The sequence below is a fragment of the Limulus polyphemus genome, unplaced genomic scaffold (genome assembly GCF_000517525.1).
Source record: "Limulus polyphemus unplaced genomic scaffold, Limulus_polyphemus-2.1.2 Scaffold51, whole genome shotgun sequence".
Lineage (NCBI taxonomy): Eukaryota > Metazoa > Arthropoda > Merostomata > Xiphosura > Limulidae > Limulus > Limulus polyphemus.
Window position 1 is genome coordinate 1,089,371 of NW_013665661.1, and position 25,413 is coordinate 1,114,783.

The following is a 25,413-nucleotide window of genomic DNA, read 5'->3' on the forward strand; positions in this document are numbered from 1 at the left end:
CACATTATAAAGCCCCCACGGCTAAAACGGCGAGCATATTTGGTGTGACGGGGATTCGCAGATTGCGAGTTGAGCGCCCTAACCACTTGGTCATGCCGGGCCATCCATCCACTTCGGAAAATTGAGCGTTGTGTGTCTGTAATGTTACCGTTGTTCCACCGAGGACCTTCGATAAGTGAATAGAAAGAAATCATTTATTGAGCTATGCTATAAATTAGACAAAAATAATTGTTTTGTCAATAAGATAGCTGTCTATAGGCCTTAGAAGCACCCAGGGACTCCCACTGTGAGAGGTGGCAGGAGGAGAAACTGAAGGGGTAATCACCCCCTCCAAAGAGGATTAGAAGAACATGAAAATAAATTGCCAGTTTTTACTGTGTATACCGTAAAGATATAATCCGATCCGACACCAAACCACATATTATTCCATTTTCACTTGAGAAAAGTCCAAGAGATTCCTAGAATCGTATGAATTCCCCCACCCAATATTAAATGGCGTTGTTGAAAGCACTTAAACTTGAAAAGCACAAGGCCCTATAAGTAACATATAATGATTAGAGTCGGTACCTTTTTATTTTTTGTATTCCAGTTTTAGCTGAAACTTGTATTTCTTTTTCAGCAGGATTTTCATTTCTATACCTTTTTATTCCAATGTAAATATTTTTGTTCGGGATGCACTTTCCGAGCTTTTTTTTTGTTTTGTTTTGGCGAAAAATTTTAATGGATGACTGAGTTAAGATTAGAAACAACTGTTCTCTTCTCATAGTCTTTATAATTAGTTATTATACAAATAGCTGGTATTGAATGAAAGGCCTGCTGGGCCTTGATGTGTGGCAGCCTTTGGCATTTTCACGTTCCTCTGATTCTCAGTCCATATACTCTACTTGTAGGGAATGTGATAAAATATATCTGTAGTCAGACGTGACTGTAGTCACTTTACTTAGCCTTAAAAATTCTACTTTCTTTACCAGCTTAAACGTTTTACACTACTACAGTGTACGTGCCCCTCCCCCCAGTAGCACAGCAGTATGTCTGCGGACTTACAACGCTAGAAACCGAGTTTCGATACCCGTGGTGGGCAGAGCTCAGATAGCCCATTGTGTAGCTTTGTGCTTAATTTCGAACAAACAAACAGTGTATGTATTGTCTACTGTACAAAAGATTCAAACTAAGACTTGTGGAGGTCCATATCTTTAATTAGGTCTTAGCTAGAAATATTATTGATAAGCACTAGAATAGGAAGAAAATGTAATTTTTGATTAAATCCTTAAAAAATGCTATATTATTGCGCATGAAAAAGAACCACCATGTTGTTTAGTTTCTAGTTTAAAGTAACTCAAAATATCCAGTAAATTTATTTTATATCTTATGATTAAGCCCTAAACAGGTTTTAGTTTTCATTTAAAACAACGATTATCAACAAGTATAGGTGCGATTAGTTAGAATTTCCATTCATAAATGTTTCATAGTTTAAAAACTTATTGATTTTATGTTTGAAATCGGCTATTGTGTAAATGATAAGGTGTAACAACACAATCAGCCGGGAGTGGCCTACTGATTATCGTAGCCGGATTGTTAATCCGAAGGTTGACGGTATGTGTCCCGTTGGCTGCTACAAACACGCGCATTGAGGTCGTGGGTGCGCAACAAAAATGAAAATTAAATCCCACTTTTCTGTCAAAACAAAAGTAACCCAATAGTTGGTGGTGGGTGCTGTTGACTAGCTACTTTTTCTCTATTCTATCATTTAAAAATTATAGTGCTGTTTTTGTGTTTTAGTGCAAAGTTACACAATGAGCTATTTGAACTCTATCCAATCGAACCTGTTTTAAGTCTATAAACTTACCGCTGACACACCGGAGGATCAAAATTAGAGACAGGTACTCCTTGTGTAGATTTGCATGAAAACTTAAATAAACTAACATTCTATATCTATGCACATTCTTGAAATCAAAACTCGCCGTCTAAACCGCAACCTAAACTTGAGTTGGAACCTGAACTTCTGGTTAAATCTAACACGTGGATCTAACTGCACTCGCGACTAAAACTTCTAAATTTTGTAAGTTAAAAAGAAGAAGAAATTTATATACATACTTTAGATTTTTGAGGTCATTCAAATCGTTTTGACTTTTAAAATTTTTCTCATCATCTTTACACGTGCTTCCCTAGCCCGTAAACGTCATCATCATATTGGTGAAAATACACAAGCGCCCGTAAACGTCATCATATTGGTGAAAACACAACGTGCTCAGACAGGATGGCTTCAGAGACGCGCTCATTGGCTATTCTGCTCTGCCAGTGGCGTGATGTCACGGAGATAAACAAACTTACACTCTACACTGTTGAGCAAAGTACGTTAAGCGTGTGTAGTGTGAACTTCGGGCGTAAAGTTGTATAGACTGGAAGGCTAATCACCTACAACAACTAAGACATCGCCAAAGGCAGAGTTTGACAACTTTTGTTTTATTATTACTAAGAAATGGCAGGTAGGAAGACTTGAGTTTCTTTCATAATAGAAAGGCGAAAGCTATAAAAAAAACGGTTTGTTTTGTTTTTTTAACTTGAGCATTGTGTCAACCGAATGTTTTTTTCTCCACTTTACTACTCTTTAGTGCCTTAACCCTGGTTGGAAAATGATTTGATATTTGTGTCATTTTTACTTAAGGGTAATAAACCTATTATGAAATATTACAGTAATAGAACACGCTGTGCTGAGTAAACCGCTGAAATATAAAATAATTGTTAAAACGAAAGTATGATATGTGTATTTTTTAAGAAATTAGTAAATTATGAAAAGGTAAAGCTGTAATAATGTTTTTTTTTCAGCACATAAATAATTGCAATGCGACTATTAAGAACTATCGGGACTTTTCAAAACAAATGTAATTATTGATTAGTAGCCTATACGATCACCCGAATAAAATTATTTGTCAGACTCTCTAAGATTACGAAGACCCAGGATCGAATCCTGTCTGCTACTACCACACAAATAGCTCTTCCTAGAATTTTTCGGAAGACGGTAGCAGATTAGCAGTCGAAACGTAGGATAAAAACTAGATATTATTATCTATTATATTAGTATCTATTAGTTAAATATATATGTATGTATATTAGTAAGTAAGTAATAATTAGACTAAGGTGATCTTCTAGGCTAACCATGACAACGATTGGTGCTCATCGCCACAACCTTACTGCAGATTCGGTTATGTAACATTAGGAAATTTGTTTCAGTCGATTTTACTTGTCCCAGGTTAGTCTTAGACAAAAAATTCAGGTTCTAGGTTTGAGTTCACGTGCCTGTTAATGTAGAAAAAAAGAGCTTGAATTTTAGGCAAAGTTTCGCCTATGGTAAGAAAATAATTAGAAGTAACCATGATTTAGTTTGTTTATTTGTTTTTTACTTTGCCTAAATGTTATCACCTCACCTACAAAAGAACACCTACAGAACTCACCTACTTTCTTTCTTTTGTATTTTGTAGTTCTAGAAAGTAAGAACATTATCAAAACGTTTGTGTAACAGTCATAATTCCATTACAACGAATCTTATGGTTGGAGAAACTGGTTGCAACACCATGAAAGTTGTAAAAACTTGTGAAATTATTATCTGTTATTGTTATTGCAGAAATGGAAGGGTTTGAGTATCAGCCAAATTCTGAAGATCAATTTTTTTTCTCAGTTATAGGATACAATAAGTTTTCTCTAAGTGATAAAGATTATGAATTATTACACTATTGATTTTGGGTAGTATTTTTTCATACTTTTAAGCTTAATCGTTAACTTTACAAGCAAATTCGCCCATTTACTTTTCTTTTTGTGTTTTTTTTTTCTACCTTAATTTTTAAGTTTCACTGTAACTCTATGAATTTCCTTTTTTTATTATTATTATCCTGAATTGAAAAACTCTCTTAGAATAATTTCTGACTTTTGTCCGATGGCTCACGTGATTTTCGGGAATGGTTCACGAAATGAGCCGGTCCAGCCTCGAAGACAAAGAAACCTTAGGAAACAAAATAAGACTTTGAAAATACTCGCAGAAAATATGCTACATATCTATCTATCTTAACCGTATTATTAAAAATCAGTGTTTGCTAAATACGGAAAAATTATTTACACTTGACTAAATAATTAACAGTGCATGCAGGATTATCACACAAACTAATCAGAAGACTTGACACTTAATTTTCTGCTATGAGCATGCGCGCGTGTGTGTATGTATGTATATATATTAAGGAACTGCACGTGTATTCACGTATTTTACTACGTATTAATATAGCTTAGAGCAGTATACTTGTAAAACAAACAGTAAGGTTAAAGACATTTGATTTAAATAGACTGCTCCTGTCTGTTTCAAACGTGGGACAACGTTTCTACAGGAATTGTACACGAAGCCAATAGTATTCCTATAAAATGAACTTCGACGACAGCATCTTATCAGTAAATTAAGATACCACGTACTTCAGTAGACCGTTGAATCATGTGCGAATTAAACATGTTGTGGTTGGTAAATGCGCATTGTCATCCTAACGAATGTCTTGATAAAATTAACCTCATTTTTCATAAAATGTTTCCCAATTAATATATTTTCACTGTTTACTTCACTACTTAAGTCTAATACGTATTTCACTCTTCGTGTTTCTCTTAATTTTTTTAAAAGCGATGTTTCTCATATTCTAAGTACCTATGAAGCTGTTACAAGATATACTTAAGTAGTTCTATTATTATACAAACAACTATAAAAAGTAATGCACACGTTCTACATTTACATGTAGCACGCAATGTGTTACAGTTAATCCCGTCAATGTGCACCCTCAATTTTGGTTTAGTTTGGCATGCAGTGCGATCGCTTCCACTACGTTTTGGCTAAGTTTTATTTCAGCCTGTTGCTTATTCTGTGCTTAGGTCTAAATATAGATGATCGCTAATGGACCACACTTTATAGAGTTGAAGTAAGGCTTCGTATTGTTGGGACTTTCCTCGAGCTGTACGGGCTTGTAAACGGGGTTCTCAGACAGCAGCCATATGGCGTTGCTCTTACCCAGGCACATTGAATCGTGTGAAGTTTTCTTTTGTCGTCATTCTTTCACTGTATAACTGATATACATGATTAACGTTCAACAACAACTAAAGATAACAGTGCACCTTGCGTGATTTCTTTTAATTCCACCATATATGTTTACCACATTCGGATAGAGTTTTTTAAATATACTGTTAATTTCGATTAATGTTTAGTTTGTTTAGTGTAGCTACATTTTAGTATTTGGCTTTTGACATAGTGATATAAAATGTGGGGTTTTGGAGTTTTCGCGAGCTCCTTAAATGTTTTGTTTCTTGCCATACCTTTAGGGTAGGGTAGCTGAAGAACATTTCACTGGGCTTATGTTGTTATTGTAACTGCAATACCTTAATAGTAAACTATGCATAGGGATTAAGAAAAAGAAAATAATAAAAAATTACATCATTTTACTTTAGGCTGAGAGTAATGTAAGCTAGGACTAAACGTGGACGTTCGATATATAACCAACTACGATGGTATAACAAAGATGTTTTTTGTTACACAATCATGCTTTTACTTTCAGTTATTATTAACATTTAACTACGTTTCTATGGATTATGGTAAGTTTTTATTGTCTTATAGAAGAAATTCTATGGAGTTATTTTACGGTAATACTTTGAGCTCAGAACCACTAAATTTCTTGGTCAGGTCCAAATTGCTTTACACAGGTGTATGTATGGTACATCAGGTAGGGCCACTAAAACTGGTCGTCCTGGTTGAGTCATCGCTCGCGGTACCGCTATGTTGTTCTACCAACTGTCTCACGTTCACTGCTCTTTCTGCTTAAGGAGGTGATGTCATTATTCAGGACCTTTAGCGTTTCGCAAACAAATGGCGGGGCAAAAACAGGATACTGTCCACACGGAAAAACAGTGGTTTGTGATTATAGGGGTCTTTGACACTTTTCCCGTTGCTTTTTCCATTATAACACGATAGTTAGAAAAAATATGTTCCAAGCATACAAAAACACGTGTTATATAACTATATACATTGCATGTGTAATTTTTATAATTCCTAGACAGAGCCCATTAATTTGGAGAGTTTGCTTCAGTAACATTTCAGGCGGAATAAACACCAGTAAATTCCAGCTGCTGTAGTCCAAAAGGTAACTTAGTCTATAAGAATAGTTCCTAGTCAAGTGGACACGATGCTGCATGAGCACAGTAACAGGAATCAGTTAGTTGTGTACGCTTTACTTGACATCATTATTACAAAGTTTCTAAGATATCTTCCTAACAGGTAAAATTTTTGTCTTAAGTTATTAATTTCTGTACTGTTGTGGTGATTCACCCTTATTCAAGATCTACGTAAGACTTTGTTTAGGTTTGGAAAAAACAATTTTAACCACTGATTGACAAACAAATATGTCTACAATAAGTGATTGCAGGTTATCGAATAGTTTATCACATACGTTTGTGTTCCTTTCTTTCTTTTCACCAAAGGCTAAAAAGTATTCGATTCGACCAACTGGGATTTTTCTGAAGCAAGACAGACAAAAGAGGCTTAGTTATTTTGGAGTCATCAACAGGTATGAATGAGTACATTGTTTTCAAGGTTAGCCTAAAAATTTAGAAAACGAGTCAGTCAACAAAAATATGTAAGAATAAAAATATCAACCCTGTCACATACTTTCCAGTACTTGTCGCTAAAAATATATAAAAGTCTGTTTTGAAATTTAAAATTGATCAATATTTTTAAACTGAAGTAATGTCCTGTTTAGCTTTCATTTGCTCTTCTTTTTGGCTTCATAAGGACAATTAAACATTTAAGAAATCTTCCCAACTTGAAGTTGTTTTGAGCGAGTTAAAACATAAAAACTAAAGCTTCTCATGCAAGGACAAATACACACACACACACATGTAGAATATGGTGATTTGTGCAGTGGGCAGTGTATAATACGCTTCCAATTCTGTGAATAGTGTCGATAAATGGTAGCACAAAGCCCTCATGTTAAAATGTCAGCCTAAGAGGAAGTTATGTAGACAATCTAATATGACCCTAGTGATTTTTTCGCTTGACATGTTATGCGTATTCTGTTTCACGCAGAATTTCTGGCCATCCCTAATTAGGATTGTCTGCCTATATTTGAATTTTTCTAGAATAGTTAAAACTGTTGCTTTCTGCTGTCGTGAGTCATCATTTTTACACCTTGCCTAGTCTGCCTTCAGAAGTGGGCAGAATAGTCTGTGTCATGTGTACAGGAAGTTAACCCCTCCCCTATAACCTTGCTCTGGTTAGCTGTGTGCGTGCTTTGTACTTTCATTTCACTGATAAGTCTGTGCCCTTTTTATTACGCTGTCTAAATGCTGCGGTACTTGCTGAAATTTGGCTAATAGAATTAACATTGTATCATCTGTATGTAAAAATAGACTTGTAAGTTGTTGGTATAGCAGATCTTATATCATTCAAATAGGATACGATGTTGCATTATTACTCAACCAGAATCGAGCCTATGATCACGTTCCTGCTATGTACTAGTACTTTTGCTAATCCAGTTTCTATGACGTATTCTGTTTGTTGCTGGCTAACGTCACCTCAAAGAATATATAACACATGCATCTCTCACCCCACAACTTACTTAGGTGACGTTCGGCTGCTTGGTTTACCCAATGAACACGTGTTCGTCACGTTGAGTTTGATGTCTTGGTGGCTTTAGAAAATAGGAAATAAGGTGCAAGACATTTAATTACTTAGAATTTGTAAATATTATTATTTTCTTTGGAACTGTAAGAAGATGATATTAAACAAAGCTTTTAGATGTTGTTTGTCGCTACTATGAACATTTATTTTTTAGAGAAAAACACCCACATAGTTTCAGATAAAAATGCTTGTTAATTTGTACGACCCCACTCGATATCCCAATTCACTGTGTAAACAAACCGTGGCTCAAAACGTACAAGTATGATTGAGTCTTGACTTTTTATACATTTAGTGAAACGATTTTGAAGATAATCACTCTGCTTTCTACAAAGGATTGATAGTACGTTATATTAAAACAATTTTGAACATGAAAATTAGTAAGACACGTGACAACCACAGCCGATATAACGGAATCTATCATAATACATTTTGACGTTGTTTTACGTTCATGTGATCGCTTTTGGGAAGGGTATGTAACAGCCCATTCCTACGCAAGATATTCATACACACATATCATAATCACGTGCTCAGATCGAGGATTTAGAATTTCCAAGATGGAAATACGGGATATCTCTTGCACTTAATGGCATTGGAAAACAAAGAAATATGGATTAACCTGGGTAACCAGGACTATCCAGAAAGAGACCTGCAACACTCAATATTCCAGCCATGTGAGACATATTATAATAGGTGAGAATCCACAAACACAAAGGTCAGTGGCAAAAGCCCACATGCTCCAGGAAACGGTACGCAATATAGCGAAGAAAATCTCCGTCTGGAAATGAGGCCAACTAGATATGGATTCACCAAGATAAGGCTTCCAGTTATATCTCCCTTTCAACTGCAGCGCACTTCAAGCAGCTGGAGAATTCATGTTATTTCATACAAAGATATACAGGTCAAGTTGCCAGTCGCAACGCTTATGGGTTTCTGTTTGATCGGAACATTGAAAAGGGTGCTGGGAAATTGTCATACTTATATACTAGGTAGATTATAGAAAGCAGCAGGGAGGAGTGGTTTGCATAGGATATAATAACCTCACGTCAGAGCCATAAGCTGCAGGCTATTGTCGATATACATGGTCGTTTTAATCTGACATATAGTTTAATGATCAATGCCAAGTGAGGTAATAATGTTATTAACTATAATCTATATACTTCTACGTATCTTTGTATTTTATTTTTCATTTATTAATGTGTGATAATTTTAATTGCAGATAGTCCCTCTTCGACATAAATAATTATGTTTTATGCATGTATGTAGTTACAACTCTAGTATACAGCCTTCAGAAGTATTTGATAGATTTAGTATTGTTGTTCTGTTTTGTTTTGTTTTGTTTTAACAGGCATTTGGATAGTGATCAACCCTGTGTTGTGGCGGATGTGGCTTAATGACTAGTTTGCGTCCCGTTGCTGCAAAGACAATCAAAAATCGTTCTCTGCACTTTGGGGCTGTTGGTGCGTTATGAAAGAAATGGCCAAATTCTACTTTTTGACAAGAGTATCTTAAAAGTTGGCACTGGGTGCTATTGACTAATTGCCTTCCCTCTAGTTTACCAGTTCAAAATTAGGGACGGCTAGCGTATATATCCCTCATGTAGCTTTAAGCAAATATCTGAAACAAACCAAACCCACCTGTGTATAGTGTCCCCATCTGGTGACAGATATTAGGGTTACAATATTGAAATATTTTATTATTATTTTTATTAATAAAGGCAGGGAAGATTACTAACAGCATATATTTTAAAGCATTGTAAAGCTAATATCTGGGTATACCAAGCTTAAAACTTCAGTAATGTAAAAAGAGATTTTGAAAAATCTGAAAAATATTGTTCACTGGGAAAAACATTATTTTCTCAAGATATGATAGCAAGCTTCACTCTATAAAATAATAAAACTTTGAGATTAAACTTTTTTAGTTTGTTTGTTTGTTTCGGATTTCGTGCAAAGCTACACGAGGGCTATCTACGCTAGCCGTCCATAATTTAGCAGTGTAAGACTAGAAGGAAGGCAGCTAGTCATCATCACCCACCGCCAACTCTTGGCCTACTGTTTTACCAACGAATAATGAGATTGACCGTAACATTGTAACGCCCCCCACGCCTGAAAGAGCGAGCATGTTTGGTGTGACGGGGACTCGAACCCGCGACTCACAAATTGCGAGTCGAGCGACCTAACCACCTGGCCATGCTGGGCCGATTTTGTTGTTGTTGTATCATCTCAAAGTGAACATGATGTGCGTTTCTGGTATTGTAACAACCCCTTCCTCTGTTTGAAACTCTTTCCGTACTCCGAATATATAGGCTAAGATTTAGCTGCAAAATGTTGCAATACGTGGCGCTTAGGCAAATGACGTTAGATTTTTTATTATGCAAACTAATATGACTCGCTTAACAAATTCTCGAACAAAAAAATAAGATGATCAACCATAAAAAGGTTTGTAAAAGAATGACATCGCTGTATTCACTACAAGATTAAGGTGAATGCAAACAATATTTAATACATTTTACATTAATACATTAATACCACTTATTTTTCTCGTCCTAACAGGAGTATTTTCATTCGGGTTCAGAGGGTTTAAGTCATTTTTAATTACTTTTTAAGGCGTATCTCACATGATTTATATAGAAGTTATTATGGGTTGTTCCTGTTTTACTTGTATTAATGGGTTACGTTTGGGCCCTAAGGACTTAGTTTAGAGTTCGAGATTTCACCCACTGTATATGGACTAAAGCAGAAAGAAGTGAAAGCCAGGCTTAGATTTTAACCAGTTTATCACTAAGTATGGTAGTGCTTAGTATGTCGGGATGGGCCAGGAAAAAATGGCCGCCGCCTATTACGTATTGCTCATCACAGTCTCAAATCTCTTATAACAGTCTAAGAAACTTTTATAAACACCTACCTTAGGTTTTTTTTCGAGGTTTTCTAAAGCTATTAAGACCTTCAGTTTAACCAAAAAACATCGCTAAAGTTGAGAACCGGCGAGTAACGTAACAACCAAATGTTCTGGTAATTATTCTGATTCTGGCATCAGAAGGGCTAGTAGCTCACCGATGCTTGAAGTTGTTGTGATAATTTACTCACCAAAATGTTGCATTTTAACTTGGGGAGTACAGAAGCAGTATAGCGTTTCACTAACTTCAACACATGATGTCCATCAAGACAACTCATCATGCCAGGCTAAATCTACTGCCTTCATAGCAACTGTCATTCACTAATGTTGATTGTTTTAAAAAGAAAGGAAACAAGTAATAAAATCTTTTTTGAAAAATATAAGGATGACGTAGGGATGGCAATGCCAAAAAAATACATAAACAAGGTAGGTATGAATACTCAAAACCATACAAGAATCCCTACATAAGTAGCCACTATGTCAATGCTACAAGCTTATGGGAATTAGGCATTGTAAGACTTTATAGTATTATTCAATTTAAGTGCTTTTCTTCAAACCCGAATTCATGCAAATGAAAGGAATTCAACATTTAGTTGTAGATAAAAGTTTTTCTTTAAAAGATTTAGCTACTTATGAAAGGGTTTTTGTATGGTTTTGTGTATTCATACCTACCTTTTTTCTATACTTTTTGTCATTGCCATCCCTACATCATCCTTATTTTTTCAAAATTAGTTTTTTATTACTTGTATGTGTGTATCTTCGCTGTCGATGATCAAGTAATAATTTCTATATATGGTTGTCTTTTGATCAACAGATGCATCAATGGATGAACAAGAAACTCTGCCATCCGATGAATATCCTCCTGTTTTTGAGGAAGAATGTTCTTCGGTAGCTAGTCAGGATCGGCCAGTGCGATCACGTCTTCAAGAATCCATGGACAGTGGCTACGAGGCTTCACCGGCCAGTAATAGCTGTCAGGAAATATTCAATTTCACAATGGATGATTCTACAGAGGCGTATCTTCCTGATAACCGTCCGTGTCAGGCTGTTGTGGGTGACCAGTGGTCAGATATTGGTAACCATGGAGACTCTATTTCCCATGAACTTGGTCTTTGTGGACAAGATAGCCAAACTTGTGTTTGTGGTTATGGGAAAGATCAAACTAATTTTTCCTTGTTTTCCTGTAGTTCCCATGTTATCAGCAGAGAGAACACTGAGGACCAGGAGTCTCCTAATTCCTTAAGTCATTCTGTTCCGATCGTTGTGCGTCGAAATACTTCTGGAAGTGATCCAACCAGGGACATTCTCTGGTCATCTGAAATAGTCATACGACCTGGTTCCTATCCACGTGATCGTCTTCAGTTACTTCCTGATTTTGGTCCGCCTGTATCATCTCCTCGTCTCCTTCAGTCCGAGAATCACCAAACCCATTTCGTCCACAATCGATATGATTGGACTGTCGGTGAAGGTCCGAATCCTCAAAGTGGAAACCAAACTATTTCGGTTGCAACTCAAACAAATTTTGAGATTCTACCTTATGATGATCACTTATTTGGATCTGCTGGAACTTCGAATGGTAAGAACATTTTTCCTTATATTGCGTAAAGAATTAGAAATTATTTAATGCCTTGTATTGATGTTTATCTTAACGTTATTCCTTCTAATAATAGACTGAGATGTGCCTTAATAAACCTTTGCCAGTGGCACAGCGGAATGTCTGCAGGCTTATAACACTAGAAACGTAGTTTCGATACCCGATTTTTAGTGTTATAAGCCCTCAGACTTCGCTTAGCCTCGAGAGCTCTAAGGATAAAAAATAGGTGTTAGATGTTTTCTGTTTTCCAGTTAGTATTAAACCTTTTGTTTTGGTATAAAACGAATGTCGACAGTGTGTTCCGAATAAATGTTTTTGCACATAGTTTTATGAACCTAAAAAAAGACAATGAATCATATGGTCAGGAAGGTCTTACTGCTCATTACTGTAGTCGTAGTTTTATCTTGGTCTTGGCTTCTAGCCACTTGAAATCACAATACATGTGTTACCATCAAGCAGTGTCTGATTTGTTAAAATGGCTTCGTGCCAAGATTTTAAATTCACGTGCATCGCATGCCACGATTAAGGTTTATGTTAAACGTCCAACCTGTAGCTTAGTTGCCCGGGCTGGAACAATTGTTTTGTAGAACCTAGGCTTGCACGTGTGACGGCTCCCGTAGCTGTTCCACATCGTGTTGCTACCGGACCAGCAGGGCTCAACTGAGTCATGCAATAGCAGTAACAATAACCTACTAACCCATCATGACCAATACGAAATAAGGCTATGGACCCTAACTGTTCTTCTTTACTCACACTTTCACGGTTAAAATGTTTTGAGTCAGCACCACAGTTGTCATGCAGGTGTTCAGGGTCAGTTTTTGTGAGTTCGAGCTGAGACTACTACAGACAGTAAACCGTAATGCACTGGTAACCACGGTAACCTGACGTCACCTTCTGCACGTTATTGTAATATAATGATAATCGCCGAGTCTTGTCGTCGTCTATTTGAAAATTACTTTCCTTCTTTTCTGTTTTATTTTGTTTCTAGAGGTAGACCTCTTTCATTGTTGATAATGTTGTGCAAAAAAAAATTTAAAATATTGCTGCAAACTTAAGAGGTAATTTTATACACTTACCTGCCTCCAAACTTCTGGTATAGAAAAAAGAGAAAACACTGCACAAATAGTTTTAGCTTTTTCTATTTACCTAAGTTATTTTTCCTAGAATTGTTTTACCTTACGTTCTTTTTCAAAGAATTTATTTTCCCAGAAGTATTTGAGTGCTTCATAAAGTTTTTCTAATCATGCTAAAGGTGAAGGAAAGAAAAGCCACCGAAAAATCATTTTTTTGAACCATTTTCATTGTTTGAGTTTGTTTGTTTGCTTTGATGTTAAACAGAAAGCTACACAATGGGCTATCTGTGCTGTGCCCACCACAACCATCTAAACCCGATTTTAAATGTTATGAGCCTTCAGGTTTGTCGCAGAGTCTCTGGTAGGGGGGTGTTGTTGTTTGAGAGGAGTACGTACAAAAATTTTGTGCTACTAATTAAGTTTACTGGAAAAGAAGAAATTACCATAAAGATTTTCTAATAAACGAAAATTCAAATATAAGAATATATATACATCAAAACATATCTACAGAACGCGAATATCTACCACAGTACATATCATGTTAAAAGTTGTTAGCTATCTTGCAGCGTGTGTAGAACCTTGGCACAAGGCCCAATAGCCGTGCTGATCTCTATCTGTTTCTACGTAATGTTCTGCATTCAGAAACTGTTACAGAAATCTGTTTTAATAAATGCACGTGTATAGAGGACATTCACAAACAATGTACAGTTTTCTATATTTCGAAGATCTTTCACTACTTGAGAGTGAGTATACTTGTGACAGATTCCCACTGCAGTAGAGGAGCGAGTTTTCCTCCATCGAATAGCATATATATATAGTTATTTATACATACTCTGAGTTTTAGTTCACGTGCAGTAACACACCATGAGGAAGGAGGTTGCGCCCCTCCCCCTGCTCAGCTGTTTGGTACTAGTTTTCTCCACAACATGGCCGCAGGCGTCCCGGGCTTTGATGGGGATAGGGAGGGGATAGAATATCCCGCTAGGCTACAGGACGTCGTCTTACTATTTGTAAATAAGGCGGGTAACGAAATCTGACGTTACCAAAGAAACAAAGTTTTAGGTTCGTAATAAATTCAGCGAATGTAATTTTTCTATGTTATATGGAAATTACATTCAAACTTCGGACTTTAATGATTACTATATTATCGTTATTTTTCATTTTTATTTCGTTTATCGCTGAGGCGTTTAATCACGTTGTAGCTTAACTGCTTTGGATTACGCAATAGTATTGTCTTTTGTTTCTCGTAAACGTAATGTAGAATGTATATTAAGAAATCTTTTTTTTTTCGAGAGGCTTGTCATCGTTCAGAGTGAAAGTCGTATAATTTGTACAGACATGTTTTCTTTTTATTTCAGATTGAATATATCATCGTTAATCTTTCATAATCCTTTTAATATAACAGAATAAATAAAGCAAAAAGAGAAAAACTGAACTGTTTTACTTGCAAGATCCAAGGAGAATTTTAATATAAGCGGAGATAAATCAAACTCAAAAATGGAAAAGACAAAATATCTCCATGTTCATTTCACCGTCAGTACAAAGTTGTAGTTTCATGCGCAATGCATACGTACAGTCATGGATCAGATAATTTGCGCTTTTCCAAGAACTAGTTTTAATACTTAGATCCACAGCTCATAATCGAGCATCAGTAAAGTTGTATACATGTTTTTAATCGATAATCGTATTTTAAATTGCCTCATTTATACTAGGTATCTTATTTGTTTATGTCAGCCATGTTATAATCTTTCAAACTGCTCATGGACATGACGAAATGTTTCGAATAAAATGTATTGGATAAATTATAGTTTTTCATCTACAATAAACAAAGGAAACTTATAATGATCTTGTACAGAATACTATACATACTGCCTCAGTCGTTTCGAACTTGTAAGATGGTAATTATGCACATACGATTCTGGAATTTATTATTACACATAGCTGCAACCTGAATTTTAAAAGCATTGTTGCCTACGGGTATCACCAGGCGACGCCAAGGCCACTGTTGGCGCCGCCACTGGCCGGGCAATCGGGGACTTTGGCCTTTCGACAGCCTATCTAAAGTCAAGGTAATGTAACACGTAAAGTTTTTACTTTTGAACGCTCGAAGACACGGTTGTTGTCTGATTGCTATCAAGGAAATGTTTTTTCTTTCTGTTTTTATTTTTTGTCTGTGGTAGCTTCATATGATGTCGTTTATCAGTAATAAAAAAGCTCGGCATCAAGTTGTCTGGTTTACTAAAGTAGACAGTGTCTTTACCAGGCTTCACTTCCAACAATTTAATTGTATGGAAATGAAGAAAGGGAGAAAATGTTCCAAGATTAATGTATTACCAAGAACATTAATAACATAATTATCTGTCTCTTGTTAAAACTAAAGAAAGGTCCACATTCAAGGCAAGCTTTGAGCTGTTACCACATATAAGCCATTGATGCTGTGCAGACCTTGACGTGCTCTTTTTTCATGTTTTTATTTCAAATTGTGCTGATAAATTAATCCAAATAACTCGTGAGAACAGACAAAACCAACTAACTCAAAACAAGAAAGGTTGGGGGGGGGGGATTCACGGATAACCATTTAGGGAGAAAAAATCAGATTAAAATGAAATTTGGTGGTAAAATGTATAAAAGGTATATATATATATGTAGAACTTACAATTAAATGTGCTCATCAGAAGCCACAACCTAACAACAATGTTTTTTTTTACTAATTGCCTAAATATGGCTTAGTTCCCGCCCCAACTTTTGGAACATCGCCGTCCCTGTTGATTTGGCGGGAGCTAACTTACTACGAAATTGATTAATACATTTTTGGGTGCTGAGTTTTAAAAGCTATACCTCCGTACCAACAAGTAAAAAAAAAAAAAAAGTAAATAATGATCAATATATATATATATATATATTGTTAATAATTCTTGCAAATACACAACTATAAATATTTATATCGGCACTTGTGTATAAGTTTAAAATACTATATATATACAACGTTAAAATCAATAGACTTTGTATATTTATTGTTTTAATACACAACTAGTTTTACCATAAGATTTGATATCAAACTCTATACTGGTTATCTTAAAACTGTAAGTAAAATATTCATTTAATTTTCTATGCTCTTATTAACCTTCTTATACTTTCATTTAATCTTCTACGCTCTTATTAACCTTCTTATACTTTCATTTAATCTTCTACGCTCTCATTAACCTACTTACACGTTCATTTAATCTTCTACGCTCTCATTAATCTTCTTACACTTTCATTTAATCTTCTACGCTCTCATTAACCTTCTTACACTTTCATTTAATCTTCTACGCTCTCATTAACTTTCATTTAATCTTCTATGCTCTCATTAACTTTCATTTAATCTTCTATGCTCTCATTAACCTTCTTACACTTTCATTTAATCTTCTACGCTCTCATTAATTTTCATATACTTTCATTTAATCTTCTACGCTCTCATTAACCTTCTTACACTTTCATTTAATCTTCCTTGCTCTCATTAACTTTCATACACTTTCATTTAATCTTCTACGCTCTCATTAACTTTCATTAAGCTTACACTTTTATTTATTTTCGTGCACTTTCATTGAGTTTTCTATACTGTCATAAACTTTCGTACACTTTTCTTTAATTTATTACCCTTTATTTAAGTTTCCTACATTTTAATTAATTTTTTAAACGTTCATTTATTTTTCTTTACTTTTGAGTTTTCTGTTCTTTCGTTAAGTTTCTTACGATTACATAAATTTTCTTACACTTTCATATAATTTTCTACACCTCACTACGTTCCCTACACTTTCAATTTTTCTTTACCTTTAAGTTTCATCACAGTATAGTTTCTTTTAACAAATATGTTCTAACCCTATCATCAAAAATAATAAAACATAGCATGAAGACCAAATAAAACTGGCTTAGGCGTGGCCGAGTGCGTGGTGTGCTCTGACTGTGAATCGGATAGCTCAAGGTTTGCGATCTGTTACAGTGAAAACGCGCTTCGTGCTTTAGGGTCATGGGTGCGCTATATGAATTAGCGATTGGCGCTGTCTTTCATCTACTCTAGTTCGAAATTAGTGACGTTATGTAGAGATGACCCTGTGTAGCGTTGCATAAACATTGTGAAACAAACAAACAAACCGAATAGAACCATTCTCTTCTTCAAGTAAGTGCTACAAGAAGATATATATTTTAACAAACTATGCACTAGAATTTGTACTTTTTTATTATAATGTTTAAGACCTTAGGTTTACATTTCCTATGTTTAGCACATTTTAGTTTGATTTAAAACTGCCATTAGTAGTTTAGTTTTACAATAAACTTTTCATTTTCGTTGTTTTGAATAGCATTTTCAAATCTTTAAATAATTGCTAAAAGTGTGCTAATTAACGCTAAAGCTTCTCTCTTCTACTGTTTTGGTTATTGCGCCGTTAGTCTGAAGTCTCAAACCGCTAAAAACCGGGTTTTGATATTCGTGATGGGCACAGCAGTTAGCCCTTTGTGTAGCTTTGCGCTTAACAACAAACAAATATTACATTAAGCTCTACGTAAAGCCACGCATCATCAGGGGAAAGTGACCTGATTTCCAAAAGTAACAGAAGGCAAAATACAACGAAAATATACATTTAATATACGAGTGTTGTAAGTAGACATCCTCAGTTTTTAAAATGTGTGATATATGGGGGAAAATAGGTAGTAATAATGCGAGTTATTTATGTCTATAACGGAAAATAATGGTTGAGAGAGACTAATGGTATTATACTGACATAATATGTGACTAATTCGCTTTAACAGTTATAAAGAAAAGTAAAATTATGTTGGCTCTCAATGAAACACAAATATACCAAAAACTTCGAATCTTGTTAAACATAACTTTCTGTCTTTTTTATTAATCTTTTAAATCAATGTCGAACCTATGTAGGCTCTAATATCAAACAAACAGAGATTAAAGTATAAATCACTTGTTGCGTCAAACAACCTAAACCACATGCTGAGTGTTTCAAATGTGGGAAATGGCCTAAAATACGGATGAGTGATCGCGATGTCACTAGATTTTGCATACTCGGCCTCCAGAATGGGTTTAACACCATGCAGGTGTGAATCGTCCTACACTAGTTACGTTATCGTTCACGTAGAAGCGATTTCGTTTTTAAACTGGGTATACAAAAGTAATTAAACTTCTACGTTAGCGCTTAAACCGCTTATACTAGTAACTGTTTGTTTGTTTCTTTGTTAAAACACCCCAACAATGCTAAAACAACAAGAGTTTGATATGGTGGAATTTATCGCCCGACTGTCGCATTAATTAAGCGTCCCGGGGATGGTAGACCCAACAGTTGCTCACTCCTGTCGTTGCTACACGACCCCGTGCATAAATATGGCATCGTAAAAAGATCTCGTTCTTGCAAATCACCTGCGGTAAATAGTCAGCTGGGTTTAACCGCGGGGACGCTACTGCTCTTGTTTACCCGGGAGACGAGGGTCATTAGGGTGCATGTCCAGGCGTGCACCTGTATCGTAAATCTTGTTGTATCCACACCAGCATTTGTAATGAGTAAAACAAATCGTTTAGCTTGTCACTACTTAATTAAGAGCCAGTCCACATTATTTCGAGGTTTCTTATTGTATTAACCGTAGATTGTCTTATAGATTATCATGTTTATAATGTACCTCAGTGTTTGATATTTTATCAAATAAGTTGTAACTGGCATAATTACATCGCGTTTCTTTATCCGATTTCTCAAATAAGACACAGAATTTGTTTTCTATTAATACAGAACATTTTGTAATTTTCCTAAATAATATACAAGAGTTGTATCTTATATTAACACATCAAATTTGTTTTCTATTAATACAGTACATTTTGTAATTTTCCTAAATAATATACAAGAGTTGTATCTTATATTAACACATCAAATTTGTTTTCTATTAATACAGTACATTTTGTAATTTTCCTAAATAATATACAAGAGTTGTATCTTATATTAACACATCAAATTTGTTTTCTATTAATACAGTACATTTTGTAATTTTCCTAAATAATATACAAGAGTCGTATCTTATATTAACACATCAAATTTCATTCATATTATGTATAATGACTAACATCGACCTGATCAGTTTCTCTTTATTCGCACAAAGTAGAGAATGAAAAATAGAAATGTTAGTTTTTATTTCAGTAAACGTGCCATTCTAAACACTATGTTTGAAGAGGTGTTGTTATAATGACCTGTCGCTCAACACAAAGTTCGGCAAGCCCGTTCTTTGCTACTTAAATGATGGGTCAAACTTTGCTTTCATTTTAATCCCCCTTTGTATTGGGCACTAGTATCAGTAATTTCTCGAAATTTAGTGGTTCTAAACCCGTTTGTCGATTCGAAGAATATATTACCCCCGGGGCCACGTGAGCTTCTGATGTGAAAGCTAATAAACAGTGTACTGTTGTGACTGGTAAAGCAGGACCAAGGTAACAGAACACAACTACCTTTCCTGTTGACGTAGGGGGCCACTCTACTATCGCTAATGCTTGAAAGGATCACCACCAGGGGCAGAGGGTGTATATCTAAAGAACATTTGCTCTTGTTAGCTAAGGCCTTCTGTACAGCTGTAGAAGCTGTGTGCAACGGCTGTTTGTTGAAGAATATGACATGTAAAGAAATCTTTATGCATCTATGTATTCCAATATTGAATGCGAATTTATTCACCTGTAAGTTTGCTTAGCGTGATGTCATTGTCATGATTATAGAGCAAGAAGTATAGAAAAACCTAAACCCATAAACCGTTTTTTTTCAACATGTATGGTTCAGTGAATCGAAAAAATGCTCTAATATTTTTTCCTCCCCCATAATATATGTGTATGTATGAATATATATTCTACGAAACTTGTGAGCATAAAACCGTTAGAAAAAATTATGTAGTTTAAACTTACACACTGAAATAGAAAGTATATAAGTACATAAAATATTTAGATAATGTTATTTTTGCAACGAAGACCTATTAAACAAAACAATTAATTAATTAATAATAATGCATTTGCTCAACATGCACCTGTACTGCATAGGGAGTAAAATTTATATAATGAATATTAAACCTGATATTTTTATTTATCTTTTAGTTCATATGTTAAGAAATTCTTATTTTATGCTTCCTTATACAACTGTTTCTTAGAGAAATAGAGAGCGCGTAGTAGAAAAATAGAATTTATACAGGAACGATACCTTCCGGGTGTAACACATGTGCGCTAGTAGAATTAAACAATTGTGATAGACCTTGATACTTATAAACGAACTGGTATCATGCAACACGCTCCACAGATCCCTATCTGTAAAAATCTATTAGTAGAGCTCTAACCATACGTATTTCTCATACATTTTTGAACTCGCAGGTAGTAGAGATTTACAGGAAGGATTGTTATCAAGGTTGTATATCTATATCTGAACATGTGGACGTCTAATTATAATGCAACGCTAACACTAGCCAAGGTTAGTCGTTTATTGTTCGTGTCTACATATTTTCAGTTTGAGGCTGCGCTACATGCTCGAGTTGTCTTTCGCATAGTATTATCGGAACCCCTAAACATTTTCCATTTGTCTGTACTCTGAATGACAACTTGTAATTGCTTGCACCTGTATATTAGTAGGTAGACAGATTACGATTTAGTCCATTATCTTCATTTGGGTCATAGCTACAGCTGGAGAGGTTAATTATTATTCTAACATGTTCCTACAACTGATAGAAAGAGAGAGTAATTATTATTTAACATGTTCCTACAACTGATAGAAAGAGAGGTTAATTATTATTCTAACATGTTCCTACAACTAATAGAAAGAGAGAGTAATTATTATTCTAACATGTTCCTACAACTGATAGAAAGAGAGAGTAATTATTATTCTAAAATATTCCAACAGCTGATAGACAGAGAGGTTAATTATTATTCTAACGTATTCCTTCAACTAATTGACAGAGAGGTTAATTATTATTATAACCGTTCCTACAGCTGATGAACAGAGAGGTCAAATATTAGACTAACTTGTTCCATTCTATCAAGCTTCTCTTTTTAATGGGGTTTAGTTCAAAATCGTAACAAGTTAGCTAGTTCTGATTTGTTTGTTTTTGAAGTTCGCGCACAACTACACGAGCGCTATTTGCGCTAGCCGTCCCTAATTTAGTAGTGTAAGACTAGAGGGAAGGCAGCTAGTCATCACCAACCACCGCCAACTCTTGGGCTACTCTTTTACCAACGAATAGTGGGATTGACCGTCACATTATAACGCCCCCACTGCTGAAAGGGCGAGCACGTTGGGTGTGACGGGGATTCGAACCTGCGACCCTTAGATTGCGAATCGAGCGCCCTAACCACCTGGCTATGCCGGGCCGTTCTGGTTTGTCACAGCATATACAGTGTTTTAAAACTGGGCGATAGTTACTGTTTACAAACAATGGTAGGAAGTTGAAATTTGTATCCGAAACAATTGGTCTTTATTTATAGTAACGGCTGAAAAAGTGGCTGAAAAAACGTACCTTTTCAATAATTTTATTTATTCTCGAACGAGTTTAAGATTCTTTCTGTCACGAGCATTCTGATCCACTCTTTTAGCGAAGAATAAGAAGAGAAAACGTATTCATCACTCCTTGACTATTACGTGTCCTTCAGTTTTAGGAGGAAAGCTCTCTTTTCAGGAAATCAAATGCTTAGAAAGCCGTTAGAGGTGAAAGTGATTAATAAAGTGGTGCCAGTAATTGCCTTGCTTGTATTATACGTCATTTGAACGACATGCATAACTTGGTGTCTTATCAAGGTGAAATATTTCCTTGTTTGTGTCATGTCCATAAAAAATTCTTCCATTAAAACATTGCGCGTTTTTCTTATTCTATGTAACTCGTTCTTCTGGATAAAGAAATCCGTTTCCTTCTCTGCAGGGTGTTTATATAAAGAGGCTTGTTTCATCATTGTAGTGTGTTTACATGAAGATACTTGTTTCATCTTTGGGGTGTGTTTATATAAACTAGCTTGTTTCTTCCTATCCAGGGTGTTTATATGAAGAGACTTGTTTCCTTCCATCCTGGGTGTTTATATGACGAGTCTTGTTTCCTTCCATCCAGGATGTTTATATGAAGAGACGTGTTTCCTTCCATCCTGGGTGTTTATATGAAGAGTCTTGTTTCCTTCCATCCAGGGTGTTTATATGAAGAGACTTGTTTCCTTCCATCCTGGGTGTTTATATGAAGAGACTTGTTTCCTTCCATCCAGGATGTTTATATGAAAAGTCTTGTTTCCTTCCATCCAGGGTGTTTATATAAAGAGACTTGCAAGACTCTTCATATAAACATCCTGGATGGAAGGAAACAAGTCTCTTCATATAAACACCTAGGATGGAAGGAAACACGTCTCTTCATATAAACATCCTGGATGGAAGGAAACACGTCTCTTCATATAAACACCCTGGATGGAAGGAAATTTCCTTCCATCCAGGGTGTTTATATAAAAAGGCCTGTGAACTCGAGCTTTTAGTTAGTTTTGTAGCATAAGCTCTTGTTACTTTTTACCTTTGTGTTTTGTAGGCAAGAAACTACCTTATTCTACTTCAGTGTTTCTTAACCGGATTTGCCAAACGACCCTCGCGCCCGGGCTTTGGTCGTCGAGATCTTCCATTATCTTTACAAGGATGAAAAGATTATTGATGTTTCTTGGCACAGTTCGTCTTAGTTCATTACAAAGATGACATGTGTACCTCTCAGATACCTCGAGGACTAAAAGTAAAATTTTGACAACTCGTGACCCTCCTGGAAACTTGGGGTCGCGACCTACTGTTTGAGAAACACTGCTCTACTTTAACAACATAACTAGGGTAAATCTGTTTTTAAACAAGATAATTAAGTTTCCTCGAGGCTAGGGGAACCAGATAAACTCGAATTAGTGTTTTTTCGTAGCTTTTCTTGTTATTGTTACTTTCTTTATTTCACAAAGAAAACACTTTTTTTTTCTTGTTTCAGACGTTTTCAGGTTTGGTTTAAATTATTTTTAGAGGCAAAAAACTTTAAATAAATAGACTGACAGCTAAAGGTACATGCCTAAGCGGCGTGTTTAACATGATTTATCATTTAGTTTTGGATCGAGTTCCCTGCTAATAAATAAGCATCTAATTCAAATAGGTTAATAAATTATGCGTATAATTTCAGTCGAAGGTTAAGTATTTTTTAAATTAAAAGCATTAATGTGTTGGAATTAAGTATACAGGAAACAGGATTTGTCGTTAACTGTAGATTAAGTAGACATTCAGCTGCCTGCTGTAAGACCTAGCCATATTCGTGTCGTTATCTGTAAATCAAGTAGATTGTTAGCTGTTTGTTTGGTTAAGTGTTGGCCTGCTGTAAGATCTAGCCGTATTCGTGTCGTTATCTGTAAATCAAGTAGATTGTTAGCTGTTTGTTTGGTTAAGTGTTGGCCTGTTGTAAGACCTAGCCGTATTCGTGTCGTTATCTGTAAATCAAGTAGATTGTTAGCTGTTTGGTTAAGTGTTGGCCTGTTGTAAGACCTAGCCGTATTCGTGTCGTTATATGTAGATCAAGTAGATTGTTAGCTGTTTGTTTGGTTAAGTGTTGGCCTGTTGTAAGACCTAGCCGTATTCGTGTCGTTATCTGTAAATCAAGTAGATTGTTAGCTGTTTGTTTGGTTAAGTGTTGGCCTGTTGTAAGACCTAGCCGTATTCGTGTCGTTATCTGTAGATCAAGTAGATTGTTAGCTGCCTGTTTGGTTAAGTATTGACCAGTAGTATGATTGAGCCGTATTTGACATTTTTATACACCTAATTTAAAAAACAAAGTTTATCTATGTATAAACTCATGTAGGGATTTAGTTTTTAGAAAAGTTTAGCAACATTAACCAGGTGAGATTTGGCGGAAATACAGTTAGTTGATCAACTTTTTTTTTTTTCAGAACAGCTGTGCTGTCTAATAAACTTGAGTTACACCAAAACATTTCACGCAATCACACAAAAATGTTCAGAAAAATACAGAAAATTGATGCGATTCGGAAAAGTAATACGACCACCTTTGTACATAAATACATGCAGGGTTAAACGTGAGTTAATCAACAACTACCACAGTCACAAAAATAAAGGTTTAACTTACACATTCTTCATTGGCTTATTCTAATAGATTCTATCCTGGTTGGAAATGAGTAGCGAGGCCATACTGAGGCTTCCGGGGGCAAGCTTCCTCGAAAACATTATAAATTTTCACTGAAAGTGGCGCTTGTGTCTATTTTAACGTACCCATATAAATATAATAATACTGTCTGTTGTATACCCACGTAACTACTTCGCAGGATGTGGATGGATCTTCACCAAAATTGGTATGGAAGTTCGTTAGGTCCATGTGGAGGTACATAAAAATTTTCAGTTTTGCATTTTGCGGTTTTTATGAGAGATTTTGTGTTTTTGACCACTACCTCACCTCCTGTAGATGGATCTTCACCAAATTCGGTTCGGAGGTTCATTAGGTCCATGGGAAAATATATAAAAATTTTCAGTTTTGCGGATTTTATGGGTGTTTTTGCGTTTCTTTTTACACCTACTTCGCTCCCTGTGGATGAATCTTTACTAAATTTGGCAGGAAGGTTTGTTGGGTGCATGGGGAGATACATGCAGATTTACGGTTACACATTTTGTGTTTTGATGTTTTTATGGTTATTTTTGCGTTTTTTAAAATTACATATAAGGAAGCAATTTTTCATGTCCTAAAATAACTTTTCATTAATCATGAATTTACATAACTTTCGTCCAGGGGACGGTTACTCCAGCTAGTCTATATAAATATAATTGTACTGTCTGTTGTATGTCCACGTAACTACTTCGCAGGGTATCTTCACCAAAACTGGTATGGAGGGTCATTAGGTTCATGCGGGAGTACATACGAATTTTTAAAAAACATCAAAACAATGGGCGTTTATTACTTCGCTCCCTGTGGATGAATCTTTACTAAATTTGGCAGGAAGGTTTGTTGGGTGCATGGGGAGATACATGCAGATTTACGGTTACACATTTTGTGTTTTGATGTTTTTATGGGCGTTTATTACTTCGCTCCCTGTGGATGAATCTTTACTAAATTTGGCAGGAAGGTTTGTTGGGTGCATGGGGAGATACATGCAGATTTACGGTTACACATTT

The 25,413-nt window shown here is 35.5% G+C and overlaps 1 protein-coding gene across 4 annotated transcripts in view; it reads left to right on the forward strand.

Moving 5' to 3' along the window:
• LOC111086764 overlaps positions 1-25,413 on the forward strand; it is a 179,469-nt gene that overhangs the window by 142,597 nt on the left and 11,459 nt on the right. For 2 of the 4 annotated variants that reach the window (XR_002611501.1, XM_022390946.1), the window contains exons 1-2: positions 2,420-2,486; positions 11,400-12,161. Coding sequence is in view for 3 of the 4 variants with exons in the window: in XM_022390946.1 (XP_022246654.1) it covers positions 2,480-2,486; positions 11,400-12,161 (769 nt within the window). In the remaining variant the exon portion in view is untranslated. Of the gene's footprint in view, positions 1-2,378; positions 2,487-6,495; positions 6,582-11,399; positions 12,162-25,413 lie in introns of those variants that run through there. The other 2 variants (XM_022390952.1, XM_022390957.1) reach the window with 2 other exon arrangements.